Here is a 20,052-nt window from a genome sequence, read left to right as displayed (position 1 = left end):
TGTAGCAACATGCAGCGCACTGTAGCGTTTTGTTTTTATTTGGTAATAATTGTCCCGTCGTTGACTAATTAGGCTCAAAACGTTCGTCTCGTAAAGTACAACCAAACTGTGTAATTAGTTTTTGATTTCATCAACATTTATTACTCCATGCATGTACCACAAGTTTGATGTGACGGAGAATCTTCTTTTTGCATAGTGCCAAAGTTTAGAATTTGGGGTGAACTAAACATGCCCGAAGTAGCGTGACTGATGCTAATTTGGCTGCTAGTTTAGGCGGTAACTGTCATGGCAGTCTATCTATTTACATCGTCCAATGAGCCGCGGAAGCGAACACTGGTGCTCGTACAAGTCAACGAGTCCAACCCATCAACCATGCATGCAGAAGCCAAAAGCCCTGCCACAGAAAGATCCTTGCCTCCTTGGAGAAGTGCCTGAGAAGTGATGCCCCATGCCGTGGATGGCCGGTTGGATGTCCTCCCGAAAAATTCTCGGGCAATCTGATGAATCCCCATTGATACGGCAGGCACACTGAAAAATAAAAAGGGCACAATGAAATCCTGTACCAGCTGCGCAATCGAGCTCTTCAAGTCTTCGGCAGGGCTGCAGATTCGCAGGCCAAAGGAGAATCCGAGACTTTCATTTTGTATGCGTGCATTGCACGGCTGCTGTGATCCCACGGACGGACACGACCACACGAGGCATATATGTATGGCTACTTGACGAGAAGATTCCACGCGAGTCCGCCGAGTCGTCGTCACGTCCCCAACAGCCGATGACCCGTCCAGATCTCGCTGGCAAGTGGGGCCAACTACTGCTCGCGACACCGTGACAGTTCTGCCGAGAAAGCTGGAGCGCAGCAAGTGGACGAATCGTGAGCGTGGGACCCACGGATCCGCCACCCCGGTCCCCGGCCGTGACCAGCGCGCCGGCCTCCAGTCCAGCACCTCCACGCATGCTGACAGGTGGGGCCAGAGCGACCTCCACGCGGTTCCTTCGTCCTGGCTGCTGCTGCCTCCGGCATGGCAGCAGCTCCCCACCAAGCATCATCACGCATTTGACGCGGACGCGCGAGGAAGCAAGCGACGGTGGCAGCGGAATCGGAGGAAAAAAGAGCACGGACGATTTGCAGCTGCAGCCTGCATAGGCGAGGAGGAAGAGAAGCCTCCGATCGTCCCGTCTCGCCGGGTGCAGCGCGGCCGCGCGCGTGGAGCCGGATCCGGATTGCTCGCTAGCCGGTGGCGGCGCTCGGCGGCCGAGGCGGGAGGGGTGACAGAGATCCATCCATCCATCCATGGGAGGAGCGGGGCACCACAGCGTGCATTTCTTGGACGCGTGCTTCCTCTGCCGGAAGCCGCTCGCCAGCAACCGCGACATCTTCATGTACAGGTATTAACACGGCACCGCTATTTCTCCGATTCTCTCCCTTCCTTCCCCTGTTTTTTTTTTCTTTCGAAACGGCGCCCTCACCAAGCCATGCATGCCGGCGAACAGAGGCGACACGGCGTTCTGCAGCGACGAGTGCAGGAGCGCGCAGATGGCGGCGGACGAAGCGGCGGAGAGGAGGAAGGCCAGGGCGGTGACACATGGGGCCCTGCCCGCCAGGGAAGCGGAAGGCCCACCACAGGAGCGCGGCAAGAAGGTCCGGGCCGGGTCCATACTGGCCCTGTGACCAAAGTTCTCAGCTCAAGGATCTCCTTGAGATCGAGTCTGTCTGCCTGCGCACGGGCATGGCAGTTTTCTACGCGTGTTCGGTTCCAAAAAAAAATTCTTCAAAAAGTGCTGCAGTATCCGTCACATCGAATCTTGCGATACGTGTATGGAGCATTAAATGTAGACAAAAAAAACTAATTACATAGTTTGGTTGAAAATCGCGAGACGAACGTTTTAATCCTAATTAGTCATTGATTGAACACTATTTGCCAAATAAAAACGAAAATACTACAGTACCCAAATTCTAACTTTTCCTTCAACTAAACATAGCCTCTTTTCTCTTGCTACCTTACGAGACGCGCCACCGGAGGTCGTCAGTTTCGTGTACACGGGTTTGTGTTTTTTTTTTGTCTCGTTTAGATTGAGGTTAGGGATAAGTATTTAGCACTATAGCACTTTCGTTTGTATTTGACAATTATTGTTCAATCATGGCCTAACTAGGCTCAAAAGATTCGTCTCGTAATTTACAATCAAACTATGTAATTAGTTATTTTTTTTATCTATATTTAATACTCCATACATGTATCCAAAGATTTGATGTGATAGAGAGAAAATAAAAAAACTTGCAATCTAAGGCCTCGGTTGAAAACCCCTTGGGGATCATCCGCTGGCGTGTTGGTTCTTGGTTGCAATGTTTGCATTGCTTCGTGGTCTGGTCTGATCTGGTCCATGTATACTGCATTATTAGGGCCTGCTTAATTCCACTCCAAAACACTAAATTTTTCAAGATTTCTCGTCACATCAAATCTTTGGACGCATGCATGAAGCATTAAATATAAATAAAAAATAAAACTAATTACACAGTTTAGACGAAATCCACGAGACAAATCTTTTAAGCCTAATTAAACTATGATTGGACACTAATTACTAAATAACAACGAAAATACTACAGTGCCATTCTGTCAAAAATTTTGCCATCTAAACTGGGCCTTAGTTAGTCTACGTCTGGCAGGCGGAATCAGTGGCCGCCCGAGATTGGTCACCCGTCAGTCCGTCACCGTCAATTTCGTTTGCCTTTTTGTTGCCTGGGATGCTGGGGTGGTACAGGTCGAGCCTCCGTGACGCGCCCGGCGGGGACGGGACGTGTTGTGCCGAACACGCATGATCTCAGACTGTAGCACACGCACAGTATCGGAGTATCAGCCGGGCAGGGGAGAAAAAGGGAAGCGGTTCACTGGTGGGATAACGAATCGTGGATAGTTGAATCCGAATCAGAAATCAGAAAGTTTTGATCCATCAAGTCAGTTTGTGCGTGTCTCAGCAGTTAGCATGATACATTGGTCATCAAAGTAATTAGGAGTTACACGATCGCGAAAAAGTTACGAGTGTTGCATGCATGAGTCTCATACATTGCTGCGTTCGGCGGGTGGAAATTTCAGCCGGAATTCACTGTTCACAGCTGAAATTCACTGTTTATGCTCTCGCAGATTCATCCAGATTCCTCCAAATTTCTCCAAACGAACAGGCCCATTGTTTGGATCTTGGACGGTTGGACCCAATTGATCTTAATTTAGAAAAAGCCTTCCTGAAACTATTGTCATACTCTAATTTTGTCTTCTCGAAATCTAAAACCAAACATCTTATCGTTTGATTTGGATTCTCAAAACCCCTCAAATTATTGTTCTTTGGAGTAGTTTTGAAGGCAGTTTTGTTCCTTTTTGGTTAAAAATTTGGGTAAGTACTTGATAAGAATTTAAAGCACAAAAAATGAATCTAAGATTTAAAAATCCAGAAAAATCTAGAGATAGAATGGGTTGCAATAAATCCAAATAAAAACATCTAGATCTCATAAAAACATATTTAGAAACTTCAAAAATTAAGCTCTAGGAAAACAGAAAAAATTCTAGAAAACTCTCAAATATTTAATTGATGTATATGTATAAACATGTTTTAAAACTTTGCTCGACAAAAATATGAAATACACATACATAAATATTGAATGTATAGTTTTTTTTTTGCGAATATGCATCAGTGTTGGTTGCGTATTATGTTTTTTATTGCTGAAGTTTTTAAAACACATTTAAACGTCAATTATAATTTTTTATATATTCTTTTGGTTATTTTTTTTCATTTTTCTAGAGTTAAATATATTTTTTTGAAGCATCTAGAGATATTTTCATGAGCTCTAAATATATTTAGATTTTGTGTTCCAAACTTTTTCTAAGATTTTGGTTGATTTTTTAAAAGCTTAGAGATATTTTTTGTGTTTTAAAGATCTTGTCAAGTATTTATTGAATTTCTTCAATAAAAAGACAAACCGCCTTCAAAACCACTCCAAATCAGGAAAGAGAAGTAATTTAAATGGTCTTGACAGTTCAGAGTAAGATGTGTTTTAGAGTTCAAGGAGAAAAATCATAATACGATGACAGTCCAAAAAGGTGGGATAGATTTTCCCCACCTAATTTCAGCTTCATGTCAAGGACGAACAGATCATGCACCTTCATGATAATGGGCTGGGTGGACCTCAGCTTCATGTCAAGGCCGAACGGATCATGCACATTCATATGCCTGTTCGGTTGGCTGGTTCGTATCGTTGCTGGTTCGTGAAGAAGTACCGCTGGCTGGTTTGTGTGAGAGAAAAATACTGTTTCGACTGGAAATTTACGATCGTTTACGACAAGCCACAACCAACATGTTAATGGGTTGTTGTTTTTTTTGAGGGAAATGTAAATGGGTTGGGTGGACCTCATATCTTAAGCCCATTTACAACAAGGCACGAAATTGATGAGAATATAGGCCTTATTTGAATCTCACGTTGGGTTGTTATGCTCGGACACTTTTTTTTGGGCGTGGTAATGCTGGCTTTCACGAAATTCTTTTTGCATAAGCTTTAGACAACCTGATTTTGTTTTTTCTTGTAAATAAATGACATGGGAACACATTAGCAATGCAGAAATGGCGACTTGCAAAATCAACTGAACACTTTCTTCTAAGAATTAAACAGTACACCTTTGCTTTTTAGCTAATTTCTTTGTCAAATTGAGCAGAAGAAATGCCTAACTCAGTGATAAAATATCATCTCTTTTCTTTGTTTCGAAATATACAATCGCCCTGCTTGCGCTACATCATTCCAGCCATGGGACAGTGTTTTCTCTCACAATATTTCAGCATAAATATTAACATAAGCCAAATTTCAGCATAAGCAAACAGCGCGAATATTTCCATGCGCTGCAGCTCTATTGCAAACAGTGAGACATTTGCATTAGTAATACTGTAATAAAAATAAACAAATAAATAAACGGGAGCACATCAAAATAGCACATAGCGAAAAGCCCCTACAAAACCCTACCTCATCCCATCGCTCGCATCTCACGGGGAAGACTAGTATGCTCGCCGCCGCCTGGAGGCTGTCGCAGCGAGCCGTCACGTCTCCTCTCCTAGGCATCGGGCGATCCCAAATCCGAAACCCTTTCTCCACCATGGCGTCTCTCTCGCCGGCAGCCGCCTCGCCGAAGAGGCTGAGGGTCCACTCGACCGCCGCCGCCGACGGCGACGGCGTGGGGAGCGGCAAGCGCGTGGGGACCCACAACGGCAGCTTCCACTGCGACGAGGCGCTCGGCTGCTTCCTCATCCGCCTCACCTCCCAGTTCGCCGGCGCCGACGTCGTCCGCACCCGCGACTCCCAGGTCACTTTCTTGCGGTTACCGCGGCTGCCGGCTCGATTATCCTAGCATTCTTGCGTGCTCCCCCAAGTTTCATGTTTTTTTTTTAATTTAACTTCTCGAATGACTTTGGGGGCGGCGAGTGTTGACTGGTTTCTGAGGTCTGTATGCGAGTAGTCATAGACTTTACATGTTGAGTGGAGTGTCCACACGTCCCTAGATGCGAATTTATGTTGCTGAATCGTGTTGATATCTCCAAATCTCCAAATTTCGTAAGCTCATGTGCAAAAGTACCGTCAGAATAATCGATAAGGATGTTTTTTCCCTCTCCCTAACACATCAGCTGTACCCATGCACTTGCTTAGGTGTTGTTTGGTTTGAGGAATGAGGATCTTCTCACTCGTCACTTTTTTGTGCGGTTTGAGGAATGGATGGGCTTCGTCCTCACAAGTTAATAATTTGTCCTCACAAACTAATAATTAGTCGAGGCATGAGTTATGTATTGATTCCACCAAAATTCATTCCTTGAACCAAACACCCCCTTAGATTTCATACCGCTATGTTACTAAGGTCTGAATTGAAACCTTAGAAATTTTAGTGAATGTGTGTACTTCATCCTGTCACCTGGGACATAAATTCAACCTTTCTATATATGCTAAATGGGTCGATTATACACTGTTGAATTGCCTTCGCACACATGGTAAATAATCCATTTGTTCATTACCTGAAGTCTGTTGGTGGTATATAAGTGCAATAATAGGGCTGCATCCTGCAACTGAACTCATGTGTTTGCCTCCATTTCTTGAACTTTGATATAGATCCTTGATACATTGGATGCTGTTCTTGATGTTGGGGGTGTCTATGATCCCAGTCGGCATCGCTATGATCATCACCAGAAGGGCTTCAGTGAGGTTTTTGGACATGGATTCAACACAAAACTTAGCAGTGCTGGACTTGTCTACAAGGTACTTCCAATGGACAATGCTAATTTTGAATTCTTTCTACAAAGTTCCATTGCCCTCAGCAATAGCACTTATATAATCCTCCGAGAAGTAAGATTTTGTCATGAAGTTCGGTGACATCTGTTGTTGGGTTTTCAACTGCACCGCACCACCTGGTGGATCCTTGATGGGATGCACAGCTTTTATTTTTATGCACAGCATTGCCATGATGTGCTAAGTTATTGAGGCTTACAAGTTGCACATTGAAGATTGTTATTAGCATTCTTGTAGTTGTTTTATCTTCATTTCTGACAGAAATAGAATGCTTATAGTTTAAACTTGCTAATTTTGCAGCATTTTGGTAAGGAGATAATTGCAAAGGAGCTTGGGGTTAATGAAGATCATGAAGATGTTCACCGTTTGTATCTCTCGATATATAAAAGCTTTGTTGAGGTGTGAATCTGATTACATGACAGTCTAGTTTTTTTGGGTGTACCATGATTAAACGTCTAAGTTAATCCCTGTTCGGTCTTTTTAATTTGTTTAATAAAAAAATGGTGACTCATCAACTCCAAGCTTTTATCTGACATTGGCTACTGGGAAATTTTATGGCAGCCAACAGTTGCTTATTGTGGATTTAGATTATGTTTTCACCCACCTTCTACATTGATTCTTTTGGTTGGATCTTATGAATGGAAGAAATACCAGCAGATATGCCTTCACATTGTTGGGAAATTATGGGCTTAGTAATTAAAATTTGATTGATTCAATGTAAAACACGCATCATCTGTTTATGCACATATGTCAGTCCCACTTAGAATAAACTTTTTGAGCTTATTCAGGTGACGAGATTTATTGATTTCTTTAGTCGAAAAAGGAAGTGTTAATGAACCAATTATACAATTCATTAGTTGCCTTCTTCGATTACCATTTTAACTAGCTTCAATCCCTCAACCATCTTTTGACATCAAGCTTGTTTGAGACACATCTAGTACTGTTTTTCTCTTCCATGTTTATGAGTTCTTACATTTTTTGTTCGATGTGCTAAAGTACCCAATACCTTGGTCATGTTACAGGCACTTGATGCAATTGACAATGGAATCAATCAATATGACACAGATCAACCACCAAAGTATGTGAACAGTACACACTTGTCTTCACGCGTTGGACGTCTTAATCCGGACTGGACTGATCCAGACCAGTCACCTGAGAAGGAGAATGCAGCATTTGAACAGGCAATGATACTAGCTGGAAGTGAATTTATGGAGGTATTTGACATTTTTGACTCATGCCTTAGTGCCATATTGTGTTAAGTTCATTCACTGCATAGGAATTAGTGCTCCTCTTTTTATATGATAATATTATCTGTCTGGTTATGTCCATATGAGTGGCTTAGTAGATTATGTGGTATGTTTGCTATCGCTGCTTTTTTATATGACAATAGTATCTGTCTTGGTAGATTGTGTGTTTGCTATCGCTTCTCTTTTGTTATGACAATTATCCATCTTCATTGCCAGAGTGTTCGCTTCCATGTTAAATCGTGGTTACCGGCAAGGTCTATTGTCCTGGAGTGTTTGTTATCAAGAGGAAATATTGATCCAAGTGGAGAAATCATGGTTTTGGATAGATTCTGCCCGGTAAAGTCTTGACCTTTTTGTGTCATATCAAACTGAATCTCACCAATATCGACAACTGAATTTTTCGGCTTGGTTTCTAAATTTATAGGAAGCCATAAATGTTATGCTTGTCTGGTTGTTTTATTTTACCATCTTTCATGTGCATGATATTTTGTGACATCTACCTGAGATCATGTGGTCCTGCTCTTGTTGTAAAAATTGACATTTGAAAATTGGTACACCCCCTAAAAAGGAAAATACATGGTTTGTGCTTTAGGTACCATCTTCAAACTTGGGCTGACCTATGTTTGGTAATTGTAGCAAGCTATTTAATTTAGTCATTATATCTTTGGACTTGCTTATCAAAGTGCTTTGATCGACTGCCATATCGAACATGTAAGCTGACCATTTATCCTACAACAACAGTGGAAACTTCATCTATTTGAGCTTGAAGAGGAGCTGAAGACTGATCCTCTGACCAAGTATGTGCTGTATCAGGTAAGAGTCTTCCCTTCTCAGACTACAATTCAGCATGAATTTCATGATGCTTCTTAGTTCGCTTGCTATTGAAAGACAGACATGATGCAATTTGTAGCAGTCTACGTTGTAACCCTGAAATGATTGTTTCTCGGCCACTAAAAGAAACATCCTATTTAAGTGTACTTTTTTTATTACTTGTTGCTGAGTTCCGCAACATCTCCTTTGTTATGTTGGAACTGATAAAATTTTAAATTGCTTCAGTAGATTTTTTAGCCTTGTTATTTACTTTTTCTTCACAACCCCAATATCATTACTACATGTATTTGATTTTCACTGCTTAATTGCAGGATGATAGGAGCAAGAGTTGGCGAGTCCAAGCAGTCGGAGTTGCTCCTGACAGGTTCGAGAGCCGAAAGGCTCTGCCAGAAAAGTGGAGGGGCATGAGAGACGAAGAACTTTCTGCAGAAACTGGCATTCCTGGATGTGTGTTTGTCCATATGAGTGGCTTCATTGGGGGCAACAAGACCTACGAGGGAGCATTGGAAATGGCAAGAGCTGCTCTGATATGCTGATTCAACCAAAGCATCTACCACCTACCAGTAACAGTCTTACCCACGTTACCATTGTCTCTCAGTAAACACATCAGCAACACAAGATGCAATTGCGCCTTGGCCCATGTTATCATTGACGCATAGTTGTAGCTGACATTGATTCTTACATTGATCTTCTGTTATCCTCATCTTACAGAAGAGCTCGATTGATCTTTTTTCGTGGAATCTGGTAATGCTTAGAATGTGACAATTTATCAGGCAAAAATTGATGGAACTTATTACTCCCCTGGCAACTCATCCATCATATCTCAAGCATGTCCTTTTTGCAGAATTCATTTGTGGCCTAGCACAGTCACCGTGTTTTTGTGTGTGCATTAACAGACGAAAATGAATGCAAACAAGCTTGTGGCGATCAGGCTGACTCGCCCTATAAACGACTCTACTTGAATCATAATTTCAGGTGGATGTAAACATGTTTTTCAACTTACATGAATTGGTGGTGAGACACTATACATGTAGTATAGCAACACTATGCACGAGCTATGCAAATTAACAAGAGTCATACAAGCGTTGAACAATGTGCTGCTGATTATCAGGGTAGCACATGTTCAGGTTCAGGCCTTGACACTGATGATCAGGGTCACAGGGTAGCGCATGTTCAGGTTCAGGGCTTGACACTGATGATCAGGGTCACAGGGTAGCACATGTTCAGGTTCAGGCCTTGACACTGGTGATCAGGGTCACAGGGTAGCACATGTTCAGGTTCAGGGGGCTTCAGGCCTTAACACGTTTGGCGTCCGCACAGGCTTTCTCCAGATCCCCAAGGAAGAACAGGATCCGGTTGGATATCTGGCGATGCTCGTCTCCAGCGTCCTGCCGCGGCGCGCTCTTGCCGCAGTCGCCATCCGTGTCCTGGCGGGAGCCCAGGTACCTCTGGATCTCGCCCTGGTAGATCAGGTAGTAGTCCTTCCCTTCCCTGATGATCCTGACACCCCTGAGAAAGAACGCGGCTCTGTCACACTCACAATCACAGGCCCAACAAAGGAGTCGGCTGAAGCTGAACTGTCGCTCGACAGCAGTAGCACAAGCTGCTAACGGCAATTGCCAATTGGCAACATCGGAAGCAGTGGAAGAGATTGGTGAGTGGCTAGGCTTACAGTCCGTATCGGTCGCATCGGTCCTGCACGACGAAGACGCCCTTCCAAGACTTGGAGCCCTCCGGCGCGTAGAACGCTGCGGCGTCCGCTCCCCACCTGTCGTTGAACAGCTTGCGCCACAGTTCATCGTCGGAGGTCAACGCACTCCATTTCCTGCAAACTGAGCCAGGAGCAGCGTCGTCGCAGTTATTGGTATGCGTAACTCAGCAGAACGAGAGATGGCTACCGTTCTAGCACATGCGATCTGCTGGTGCTATCAACTATCAAGCTCTCACTCGATGCTGCGGCTGGAACGTTTTCAGGCTTGAGCATGAACAGAACACAGGATATACAACCGATCCGATTTGAGAATCTTGGAAGAAGTCTACAGAGATACACAATCAAAATCTGAATTGTCAACGGAAACCAAATACTAGGATTTGTTCTGGGGCCGTCTTAAATTGGATGTTAAGAATTCAGACCACGGGAAGTTCAGAACTACAGAAAACTGAAACTGCTTTCGGGAGAAAAAGAAGACAGAACAATTGCAATAACTAGCGCTTCCAATTCCATATTTCGGATGCGGCAATTTTAAGGAGGCGTCAAACCTTGGGGAGCAGAGGCGAGGGACTGGTGATCCAGGAGGTGGAAGATCTTGAGGCACAGCTCTCTAGGCAACCCATCCATGTCTGATGTCTCCTCGAGGCTTTCCCGGTTATAGCGAATTCTCGCACTCACCAAGAAGCTCTGGCTGAGACTCGAAAGCCCTGTTTCACTTGTAGCATGCGACTGCTCGGCCTTCCAGATCCGGAGCTGAAGGTGAAGAAGAGCTCGAGGGGTGGACGACGAGTGGAGGGGATGAGAACATGCGGGAAGGAGAAGCAAGCAAAGGTCGTTGGCCCCCGCCGGTAGTTAGATGCAGCCAACGGCTTTGCCGCTTGCGGCCCCTCTGGCCTTTGCGGCTTTGTCTCTCTACTACACCAGCGTGTCTGAGAGTAACGTGGAGAACGTTCGCTGCTGACACGTCGGTCCCGAGGCAGTCCAGCGGCGCATGGCCGAACGGTCAGAGAGGGGGTGCGTGCGTCGCAACTCGCAAGAGACATGAGCGGCGCTGGATTGACACCTCGCACCACCTGGCAGTGCCCCGTCTCACGTGCGTCCCGGGCATTACGCTCCAAGGCTCCTCCAACCCGAAGGAGGCTTCCGCCTTCGCGGTTGAAGTTTACGCCTGCGTGGCTGACTCGCTCGATCACGGCGTTAAGCCCTCGCCTCAGCGTCGGGCCGTCGGATCTCTCGTAAGGCTTCCTTACTGCCTGGTGCTTTCAAAGGTGATTGATATGAGTTTCTCATTCGAATATATCAATTCCACGTAATCAAGTTTCAGTCGTCAATCAAAAAGACTTCACATGTTTTTTTAATGCGATTTACAGCCATTGCTTTGGTTCCGTTTTGGTGATTAATGCATTTTGTTTCTGCTGTATAGGAATCAGCGGAAGGGCGTTGCGGAAGACGTACGGAGGGAGGTGAGCATTGGAGGCATGCATATATTCCCTGGATATGCATGGAGATATTCTGGTCCTTCAATTTCATTATACTTCCTGCTCTTCGATCATCTGATGCTCAGAAAACGAGTTTCTTAATCCTTATAGATTGTTCCTCTTCCCTTGTATACTCAGGCACCTCCAGTTTAGCGGTGGAACATATGCTTGGAGTGTGATTCTGATCCCATAATGCTGTAGATAAAGAAACTGTCAACGCAAGTACTGCATCTCCTGCTTTTTGTATGAGCTATTGTCACTTTGGAAATGGAAGCTGATGTCATGGTCATTCATTACATGCTTATTTGTTATGATATCATAGGGGTGTTCGGCTGGTACCTTGTCCACTGCAGTTCGACTTATTTTAGATGATTCAATAGTAACCTAATATGTTTTTAAGTTGTTTGAGACCATTTTTGTTGTCATGTGCAGATTTTTGGTGGAACTGTTCATTTTCCACTATCTAAAACTGAACTCATTATTCTTTTTCTTGATGTATCTTGTGCAATATAGCTTGAACTCTGAATTTTTGTCTGAACTCTGGAATAGGTCAGCTTCTCAGTTGAATGACCGTGGTTTGTTAGGTTGATCTCCACCAAGTTGGCCCAACGGCCAATTTGGGCCTTTGATCCGCGCCCTGATCAGGGGTGCCCAATCCAATCATGGTAGGTAGGCCCCCGTCGCGCAGCGCTATAAAGAGGAAGGTGGGGGCCGGGGCACTGGGGATGAGGTTCACGGTTCACCGTAGCCGCCGTTTTCCCCACCTACATCCTAACCATAGTCCGATCGAGAGGGCAACACTGACAGCAACGGGAAGCGCCACTGCCAACGTCGCCACTGTCCTCCTCGACTCCCCTTTCACCGACGCCGGACTCCCCTACTACTCCTTCACCGCCACCCTTCTTCACCGACACCACTAGACTGTACCGACCTCACTACCTGCGCGATGGCTAGCAGCTCCGCCAAGCCCACTGATGGTAAGGCATCCCTACTCCTCTTCCTCTCGACCTCTCTCGCTCCAGTTCATACTCTAGGTCATTTTATCTTGAATAGACATGTACACCCGCTAGATCTGTACGTAGCGTCCGGTCCAATCCAAGTAATTGTGCATGCCAGAAGCTTGGAAGAGAGCCTAGCTACGTGCCAAGCCCGCACACTATTGCAGCCGTACGGTGCCGAGCTTCAATTTGAAGTTTCCCCGCCGTCGACCATCTTAAGACCGAACGGCGACGTCCACCAAATTAGCCTCACACCGTCCACCTCCATCCAATTCACCATGAACCTAACTAGCTCTGGAGGTTAGCTCACGATCGGAGTAGACTCGACGAGCTTTCATCCTCCAGTGAGGTACTGCGGGGCATTTTCCTCACGGCGGTCCGCCATCGCCGTAGGAGTGGGTGCTCGGCCAGGGCATCATTCTTTGCTCCTTTGTCTCAATCGAGCGGTGCTTTGGCGTCTCCTTGACTTGGTTGCCTCTCCTGTGAAACAGTTTCACCAAGGGAGCAGCGGGTCGCCGGGAATGCTGTCGCCGCCCTTGCCGTGAACCGGAACAACCCCGCGCACGTGGTCGACCACCTTGCCGAGCCTGACAACCTCGTCTAGGCCGTCCTACACGTCTCTGGTGAGGCCCTCCTGCTCCTAGGGTAGATGGTTGAATCGATTAAGGCCTAGGCTCACCAGAGCACGTGGCCGCCACCGTCGAATTCAGTGTAGATGCCATTTCCATGGCCAGCTCATTTGGGAGTAGAACGGGTACATCTATGACCTCTAGCATGTTAGTAGTACCCTAAGTATGGAGGCTAGGTAGTGATGGTAGCGCCGAGCTAGACATTTCGCTGACGTCAGTGTCACCGCAGCCAAACCCTGCCATTGGCGCATGGCCACGCCTCTGTGCGGCACCAATCTTGGTGTTTTATACCTCTATCGACTACGCTTTTGATGTAGAGTGTCACGGTGGTGATGGTTGATGCCGAGGAGGTCCGTGCTCACCGGCGCTTCGCCAGAGATGCCGCGGCCTCTAATAAGATCCGGCCAGGGACCTTGAAACGGAAATTCAAAGTGAGTCAGGGGTTAAGTGAGAGCACCTGAGAGAGAGGAATAGGGAAATGACTGCGGGTTAGTTTGCTGAAAAGCCGGAGGCTCTTTTGCATAAGCACCGGCGCACGCACGCGCCTCCCCGCCATGGGCCGAGCCGCGATGGGCCACGCTGGGTTGTTTCGCCCTTTTCTTTTCTAATGAATTAGTAATGCTTTTCTGTTTTTAATTCTCGAGCCAAACTTGTATAATTAATATCAATTCGCATAGATGTCCAAAAATTATGAGATAAATTGTGTTCAGTTTCTAAAAATATGATCTATCTGCTAGTGTATTTAGTTCATATATATATTTGTTGATATCAGCGGCTATTAAATCAATTGCGAGTGTTTAATATAATTAGATTAAATTTGTAGGATTTTTTGTGGCAAATTGGTAATAGCTTTGACCATAGAATTTTTATAGTAGGTTCATTGTATTATTGTGTGCTCACTATAATTTTTGTAGCCTTAGAATAGGTTGATAAATATGGTAGCTAGTACTTCTTGTTTTATCATATATATATTAAATCGGTGTTAAGAATAAGGATGCCCTTAGTTGCTAAGATAATACATGCAATGTTTTATACCTATTTAGTGGTAATAATAGGTTACTTAGCATCTTGATCGGTAGAGCTAGCTTAGTAGCTTGATAGATGTATTCTTATTTTAAGAGTTGTGGTCGTATTACTAAGTGTTGCATCATTATTTCATGCATGTAGATAACGAGTTGGTAGAGTTTGTGACTGTGGGCGAGCAGGAGTACGAGGAGATCATCGAGGAGTATGAGGAGGAGATTCTTGTATAGGAGGGAGCCCTGAAGCCATCGGTTGCTGACTTTGCTGACACCCCACCTGCCCAAGGCAAGTCCTGATGTATAACCCTTATTTTGAATGATCACTGGATATATATAGATGTGATATGCATTTACGTTATAGGCATTTTATGGAAACTACATGCATAGATATACCTACCTATGAGTCCTACTAGCATAGGTTGAGTAGGTGCTATGCTTAGGATTTTTGGTAGCGTGAGTGTCGGTGTTTCGTATGAGCACCGGCAAGTAAATTTATAGTAATGCGCGTTAGGCTCGGATGGTGCGCTAAAGGACACAAGATTTATACTGGTTTGGGCCGAATGTCCCTACGTCCAGTTTGTTGCTGCTCGTGTTATTAGCACCGTGAACGGTCTGTAGTAAGGGGTACAAACGATCGAGAGAGGGACTGGTCCCAAGTCTCTGATGGAAGGGTTGAAAGGAGGTCAAGAGCTTCGTAGCCGCTTGACTGTGTGTACGTTTGTGTTCTTGTTCGGTCAAAAGTCCGTCCCTTTGATGGGAGAAGCACATCCCCTTTTATAGATGAAGGGGGTGGCTTTACAAGGATGAGGGCTTTACCTAATCTTGTGGCTCACGTCTACCTGGCCTGGTTCTTCATTCTGATGAGTGCGAAGGAAGATAAGTGCCTACAATACTGTTGATGTCTCTATAGAATGTCAGGTTGATTACAGAATGCTGCCCTGCGCAGGGTATGGGCTGTAGTACAGTGGTTTTGACTTATTAGCCTCTCCCAGCCTTGCTCCGCATGCCTTATGGTTCCTGTGAGTCTTCATCGGAGGGACGAGGGGTCGGGGTCTGGAGTAACGCCGTGGTCAAGGCCTTCTGACTTGGTGGACCTGAGGGGTCGGGAAGCGGGCGCCGCTCCCTCGGGTCCATAGCGTGGTGACGGAATATCCGTCGTTCGTGGAAATATCAAATCCTTTTCTGGAGCGTAGTGGTTGTCGTATATCTTTGTCGGGTTCCATGTCCCAGGGCTGAAGGCGGCGCCTACAACTCTACAGGGCGAGGAGCACGCACCTGTACAACCTTTCGGGCTCTGCGGTGCCCGGAAGGGTCTAAAGCACCTATCCCATCATCCCCTGGCAGTACTTTTCCTGCCAGGGCGCAGGGTATGGTCCTTGGAGCCATGGTTGACCCGAACGTCTTGTCTTGCCCTGTACCTACTATCTTGAGGGAACGGGGAGAAATTGTCAGGTAAGATGAATCCAGTCTTTAGATATGGAGCAGGGTGAGGCTCGTTCCTTGCCGTCGGGCGAAATGGAGACCAATCCCTATCTCCTGGGCGAGACCAACCCTGCCCCTCCGGGGTCGGGCGAGGCGGAATCTATCCTCAGCCCTCGGGCGAGACTGAGCCCACCCTAAAGGCGTCGGGCGAGACGGAGACTAGCCCTGAGCCCTCGGGCGAGGCAGAACCACCTCAAAGGCGTCGGGTGGGATGGAGTCTATCCCTCGGCCCTCGGGCGAGGCAGAACCAAACTCCTATCATTCGAACAAGGGATGAAACGTCGCTCTCATGTGTCCAGAAGTTTTTAACGTTCGGTGGTTATTTGGTTCCACCTGCTAGGGTACCCCGGTATTAGGTCCCCGACAGTAGCCCCCGAGCTCTAGGTGATTCGAGTAGAACCGCCTAGAGGGTGTTTTTTTAATTTCATCGAAGTTACTTTGCCGAAGGGTGCGCGCGAGCGCACCCGATGGGTGTAGCCCCTGAGCCCCCGGGTGATTCGAGTAGAGTCGCCCGGGGGGTTGTATCGGATCCTTCGCGGGTAAGGCTAAAGGACTTAGTTTTTCGTCAACTGGATATTTTTCGAGGGGGTCGTGGTATCCCGTTCGCAGGGATTTCATTCAGGGCTGACCTAGCAAGGGCTCGACCATGGATCAGGACCCTAATAATGCTTGCGCCCTTGATTTTGGATTGTTCGTGGACCCATCCCTAGTTGGGCCGGTCGCCAAGCTTTTGGGCCTTAGGTGGGCCAAAGAGAGAAAAAATCTCCATGACCTGCGTTTCCCAGGTGGGTAGAGAGTCCGGATTCGCCTGGGGAAGGCGAACCGTCCATCGTGATTCTTGGGGTGAGAGGATAGGGACTCTGGGCGCGTGTCCCGCGACATGACGCGGTGGTGCGCATGGTAGGCCTAGAGATCAAGGCGGACGGTTGCCCTTCTCGCATCCGTCACCCCTATAAAACCATGGGGTTCGCCCCCATGGTTCCGTATTTTGCTCCCTTGTCTCTGCATCTCGAAACCCCTGCCGCCAATCGCCCAGCCTCCTGCGCCCGCACCGCCACCGTCAGCTGGCTTGCATCCATTTTGCAGCCGCCGTCAAGCTTGCGCCTGCCCCATAGCCACCGTCGAGCTCACGCCCACCTTTCTCCCCAATTGCTTTGATGGAGTTGTGGGGCAGATCTAGCATCACCCCACGGCATTTGGAGGGCCTCGTCCACCGTCTAGGAGTGGCTGCTACCTGGCGACGAGGGTGAGCCGGTGCCGCCCGAAGGGTATGTCATCTCTTTCGCCATCTTCCATGAGCGGGGATTCGTGGTACCCACGCATAGATTCCTTCGGGGGCTGCTGGATTATTATGAGGTGGAGCTGCAGCATCTAACTCCCAATGGGGTTCAGCATATGGCAGCGTTTGTTGCCCTGTGAGAGGGTTTCCTGGGGATCGATCCCCACTTCGATCTGTGGCGGTATTTCTTTACCGTTAGTTTGTCAAAGAGGAAGGTTGGGGGGAAGGATGTGAGCGTGCCGATGGGATGTGCCAGCGTTCATCTATGCCATAACCAGTTGAAGGGTTACCCGTCCATGCGTCTGGCGACCTCCAACAAGGGATGGCACTCGTAGTGGTTTTATGTCAGGGATGATGTGAGTGCCACCCTGCCGAGGTATACCGGGCACCTTATTGAAAAGGCTCCGGAGTCGTGGACTTGGGGCATCCAGTACAAAGACAAGAAACACCTCTCTGACCTTCTTTCCGCCCTCCAAGCCCTGAAGGAACAGGGCGTAAAGGGGACGGGGATTATCGGCGCCTATCATGCGAGGAGGGTGGCGCCGCTAATGGCACGCGTGCTTCCCCTACATCGGATGATGCCCGGGATGTTGTTCGAGGGGACGGTGCTCGTTGACGAGGTGCTCCCTTTCTCAGAAGTGGCGCAGCGTATTAAGGAGGCGACAGAGACAACCCAGGATTCCACAGGCAGCGTCCTCGACATTGTGTATCCGGTGCCCAGACATCCCCCAATGCGGTCGGAGCCTGGGTTTTTTGAATTCGTAAGCCTTCTTCTCTCGTGCTCTTTTCTTTTTTCTGAATTTCTATTTATTGATACTCGCCTTCATGACATTGGAACCAGCCGAGGGGGCTAGTCTTCAAGGACAGTCTAGTTCCGCTGCCCAAGGACAAGGCCGTGGCGGCGGTGAATCGACTCGTGGCCGAGCGGGACAAGAAAGCAAGAGAGCAGATGAAGAAGGCGAAACGACAGAAGCAGGAGGCACGGGATCGGGGAGAAGACGTGAGCAGTGATGATGACGACAATGATGATGATGATGACGATGAGGTAGTCATCGACGTGGATTGGGGCGTCCTGGAGGACGAGGACACGCTGACAAGGGCCCACCCGTCCGTGCAGGGACCCTTCCCGTTCCACGCGGAGGGAAGTGAGTCAGTGGGGGCTGGAGAGTCCACCGGTTCGCACGGCGTGCCGACCGAGGATCGGTGGATGGGGGATGGCGGGCCTGCCGCTGCCGACCCCATGGTGATGGTGGAGGGGGGTGGCTCTGGTGCCGCGCCCCAAGAGTCGATGGAGGGGAGCGGCTCTGGTGCTGCGCCCCACGAGGTGAGCCCCCCTGCCCCGGAGCAGGGGGCAGGCTCGAAACAGTCCCGCCCAGACGAGTTGGGGCAGGGATCTGGGGATCCGTCCCCAAAACGCTTCCGCCGGCCGAGGACGTCAACGTGAGTCGCTGATTCCCCTGTTTTCATCCTTTTTCCATTTCTATTTTAAGCTAATGGTTATTACCTTTGTGTAGGTTCTTACAGATGGGTCACCCCCTGGGGCTGGCACCCAAGAAGAGTCTCGCCATTCAAGTGGGATAGATGGCGTCGCCTGGCGTCACCCCTGTTTCGGGCAGGAGTGGTGCCGACGTTGGATCGACGTTGGCTAACCCGACGGCGTCTGTGGTGGCGCCCACGCCCGTGGAGGTTACTGAGTGGGCGGCTTCCTCCATGGCGGACGTGGTACAGCCGGCCAAGGTGGCGCTCGAGGGCGTAGTGCAATCTGCGCTATCGGGGGCCCGGGTGGATCCGCCCGTGGCGCTCGAAGCGGCCCAGATGGAGGAGGGTCCAGTCAGAGGGTCCTTGAGCACGGCGGTGGTGCCGTATAGGGTCAGGAGGGAGCCACCCCTGGCCCCTTTGTCGGGAGGAAGCCGCTCTCCCACGCGGGGGGAGCCGCCGCTTCAGTGGATGGCCGCTCGGGACCCAACGTCGGCTCTTTTCTCGCTCGATGATCATTCCAAGAGCATGGAGCGGGAGGGTCTTGACATCGGAATTTCGACCATGCTGGAGGCCCTGGACCAGGCCAGAGGAGCCCTGCGTGAAATCGTCATTCCTACTACCCAGGTATTCGCTTGATTTTCTTCTTTCTTCGCATGTTTTTGTGTTTTCGCATTTCTGATACCAGTCTTCTTCCTCTTCAGGTTCTTGTTGCTCGTAGCCGGAATAAATCCCGATTCCTCCATGAGCAGAAGGCAGAGTGGGATTGCCTCTGCGAGGAGGCCCGGCTACGAGTAGACATGGCCGCATAGCTTGCTGCCGCCCAGGAGCGGGAGGCCCAGACGTGTCAAGACACGGAGGAGGCCCACGGGATGTTCGAGGATTTGTCGGTGAGGTCCAAGCTGGATGGGGAGGAGATCGCCAGGCTCCAAAAGGAGCGAGACAAGCTGCTGCAGAGGAATGCCGCGGCTAATGAGAAGGCCGGTGAAGTCCTAAAGGAGCTGGAGATGGAGCGGGACCTCTGGCGGAAGGCCGAGAGTAGGGCCACAGCCCTTCAGTAGAAGGTGGACGAGGACGTTGAGGTGGTCCGCTCTCTCTGGGTGGAGCTCGGTGACGCGGTGAGCCAAAGGTTGAGCGCCGAAAATATCTCCGTCAAGCTAGAAAAAGAGGCTGCCCATGCACGAAGGGCCCTTCAAGTTGAGAGCGATGAGCATGATCTTCTGCAAGCTACGGTCAGGGTGGTCCTTAATGCCCTGAAGGTGGTGGAGCCGGTGGAGACCAGCCCGCTCGCGGCTCGTGCCGCAGGTATCACGGCTCGGGTGGGCCAGCTTGAGGAGAGTGCTTTTCACACCGGGATCACCCAGGCCTTCATCGTCGCCCATGCCCATTATGAGAAGGAAATCAACCTGAAGTTGATGAGCGAAGGTTTCCCATCCACCTATGAGGATGATGAGCTGGAGGAAATGGAGAAGATGGTTGCTCCCCTTGCGAAAAACCTGGCGGATAATCTAAAAGAGATGGTTCTCCCTTTGCGGGAGTAGTTAGTCGAATAATTTTGAGAACAACTTATATGTAATATGTGGACAAGTGTC

The 20,052-nt window shown here is 48.3% G+C and overlaps 3 protein-coding genes across 4 annotated transcripts; 2 read left to right on the top strand and 1 right to left on the bottom strand.

Annotated features, from left to right (window-relative positions):
- Positions 1 to 1,020: 1,020 nt before the first annotated feature.
- On the top strand, positions 1,021 to 1,939 carry LOC136464168 (FCS-Like Zinc finger 2-like). Its single transcript, XM_066463127.1, has 2 exons — positions 1,021 to 1,386; positions 1,492 to 1,939. The coding sequence occupies exons 1-2, from the start codon at positions 1,292 to 1,294 to the stop codon at positions 1,667 to 1,669; spliced, it is 273 nt and encodes a 90-aa protein (XP_066319224.1). The 5' UTR covers positions 1,021 to 1,291; the 3' UTR covers positions 1,670 to 1,939.
- A 3,059-nt stretch (positions 1,940 to 4,998) lies between these two features.
- LOC136464166 (uncharacterized) lies at positions 4,999 to 9,193 on the top strand. 2 transcript variants are annotated; one of them, XM_066463124.1, is made up of 7 exons: positions 5,000 to 5,336; positions 6,131 to 6,277; positions 6,608 to 6,706; positions 7,330 to 7,521; positions 7,771 to 7,890; positions 8,296 to 8,367; positions 8,697 to 9,193. In XM_066463124.1, exons 1-7 carry the CDS (start codon positions 5,037 to 5,039, stop codon positions 8,919 to 8,921), a joined length of 1,155 nt encoding a protein of 384 aa, XP_066319221.1. In that variant the 5' UTR covers positions 5,000 to 5,036; the 3' UTR covers positions 8,922 to 9,193. The 2 variants fall into 2 exon arrangements, with proteins under 2 accessions (XP_066319222.1, XP_066319221.1); XM_066463125.1 differs by lacking the exon at positions 7,771 to 7,890 and having other exon boundaries at positions 4,999 to 5,336.
- Positions 9,194 to 9,384: 191 nt separating this feature from the next.
- Positions 9,385 to 11,178, bottom strand: LOC136464167 (F-box protein SKIP31-like). Its single transcript, XM_066463126.1, has 3 exons — positions 10,645 to 11,178; positions 10,058 to 10,217; positions 9,385 to 9,894 (listed from the first exon to the last, which is right to left on the bottom strand). Exons 1-3 carry the CDS (start codon positions 10,721 to 10,723, stop codon positions 9,675 to 9,677), a joined length of 459 nt encoding a protein of 152 aa, XP_066319223.1. The 5' UTR covers positions 10,724 to 11,178; the 3' UTR covers positions 9,385 to 9,674.
- Positions 11,179 to 20,052: the final 8,874 nt, after the last annotated feature.

The sequence above is a fragment of the Miscanthus floridulus genome, chromosome 7, assembly GCF_019320115.1.
Source record: "Miscanthus floridulus cultivar M001 chromosome 7, ASM1932011v1, whole genome shotgun sequence".
In the NCBI taxonomy this organism is placed as follows: Eukaryota; Viridiplantae; Streptophyta; class Magnoliopsida; order Poales; family Poaceae; genus Miscanthus; species Miscanthus floridulus.
The sequence above is the reverse complement of the archived record's forward strand: the minus strand, read 5'-3'. Positions and strand labels throughout refer to the sequence as shown.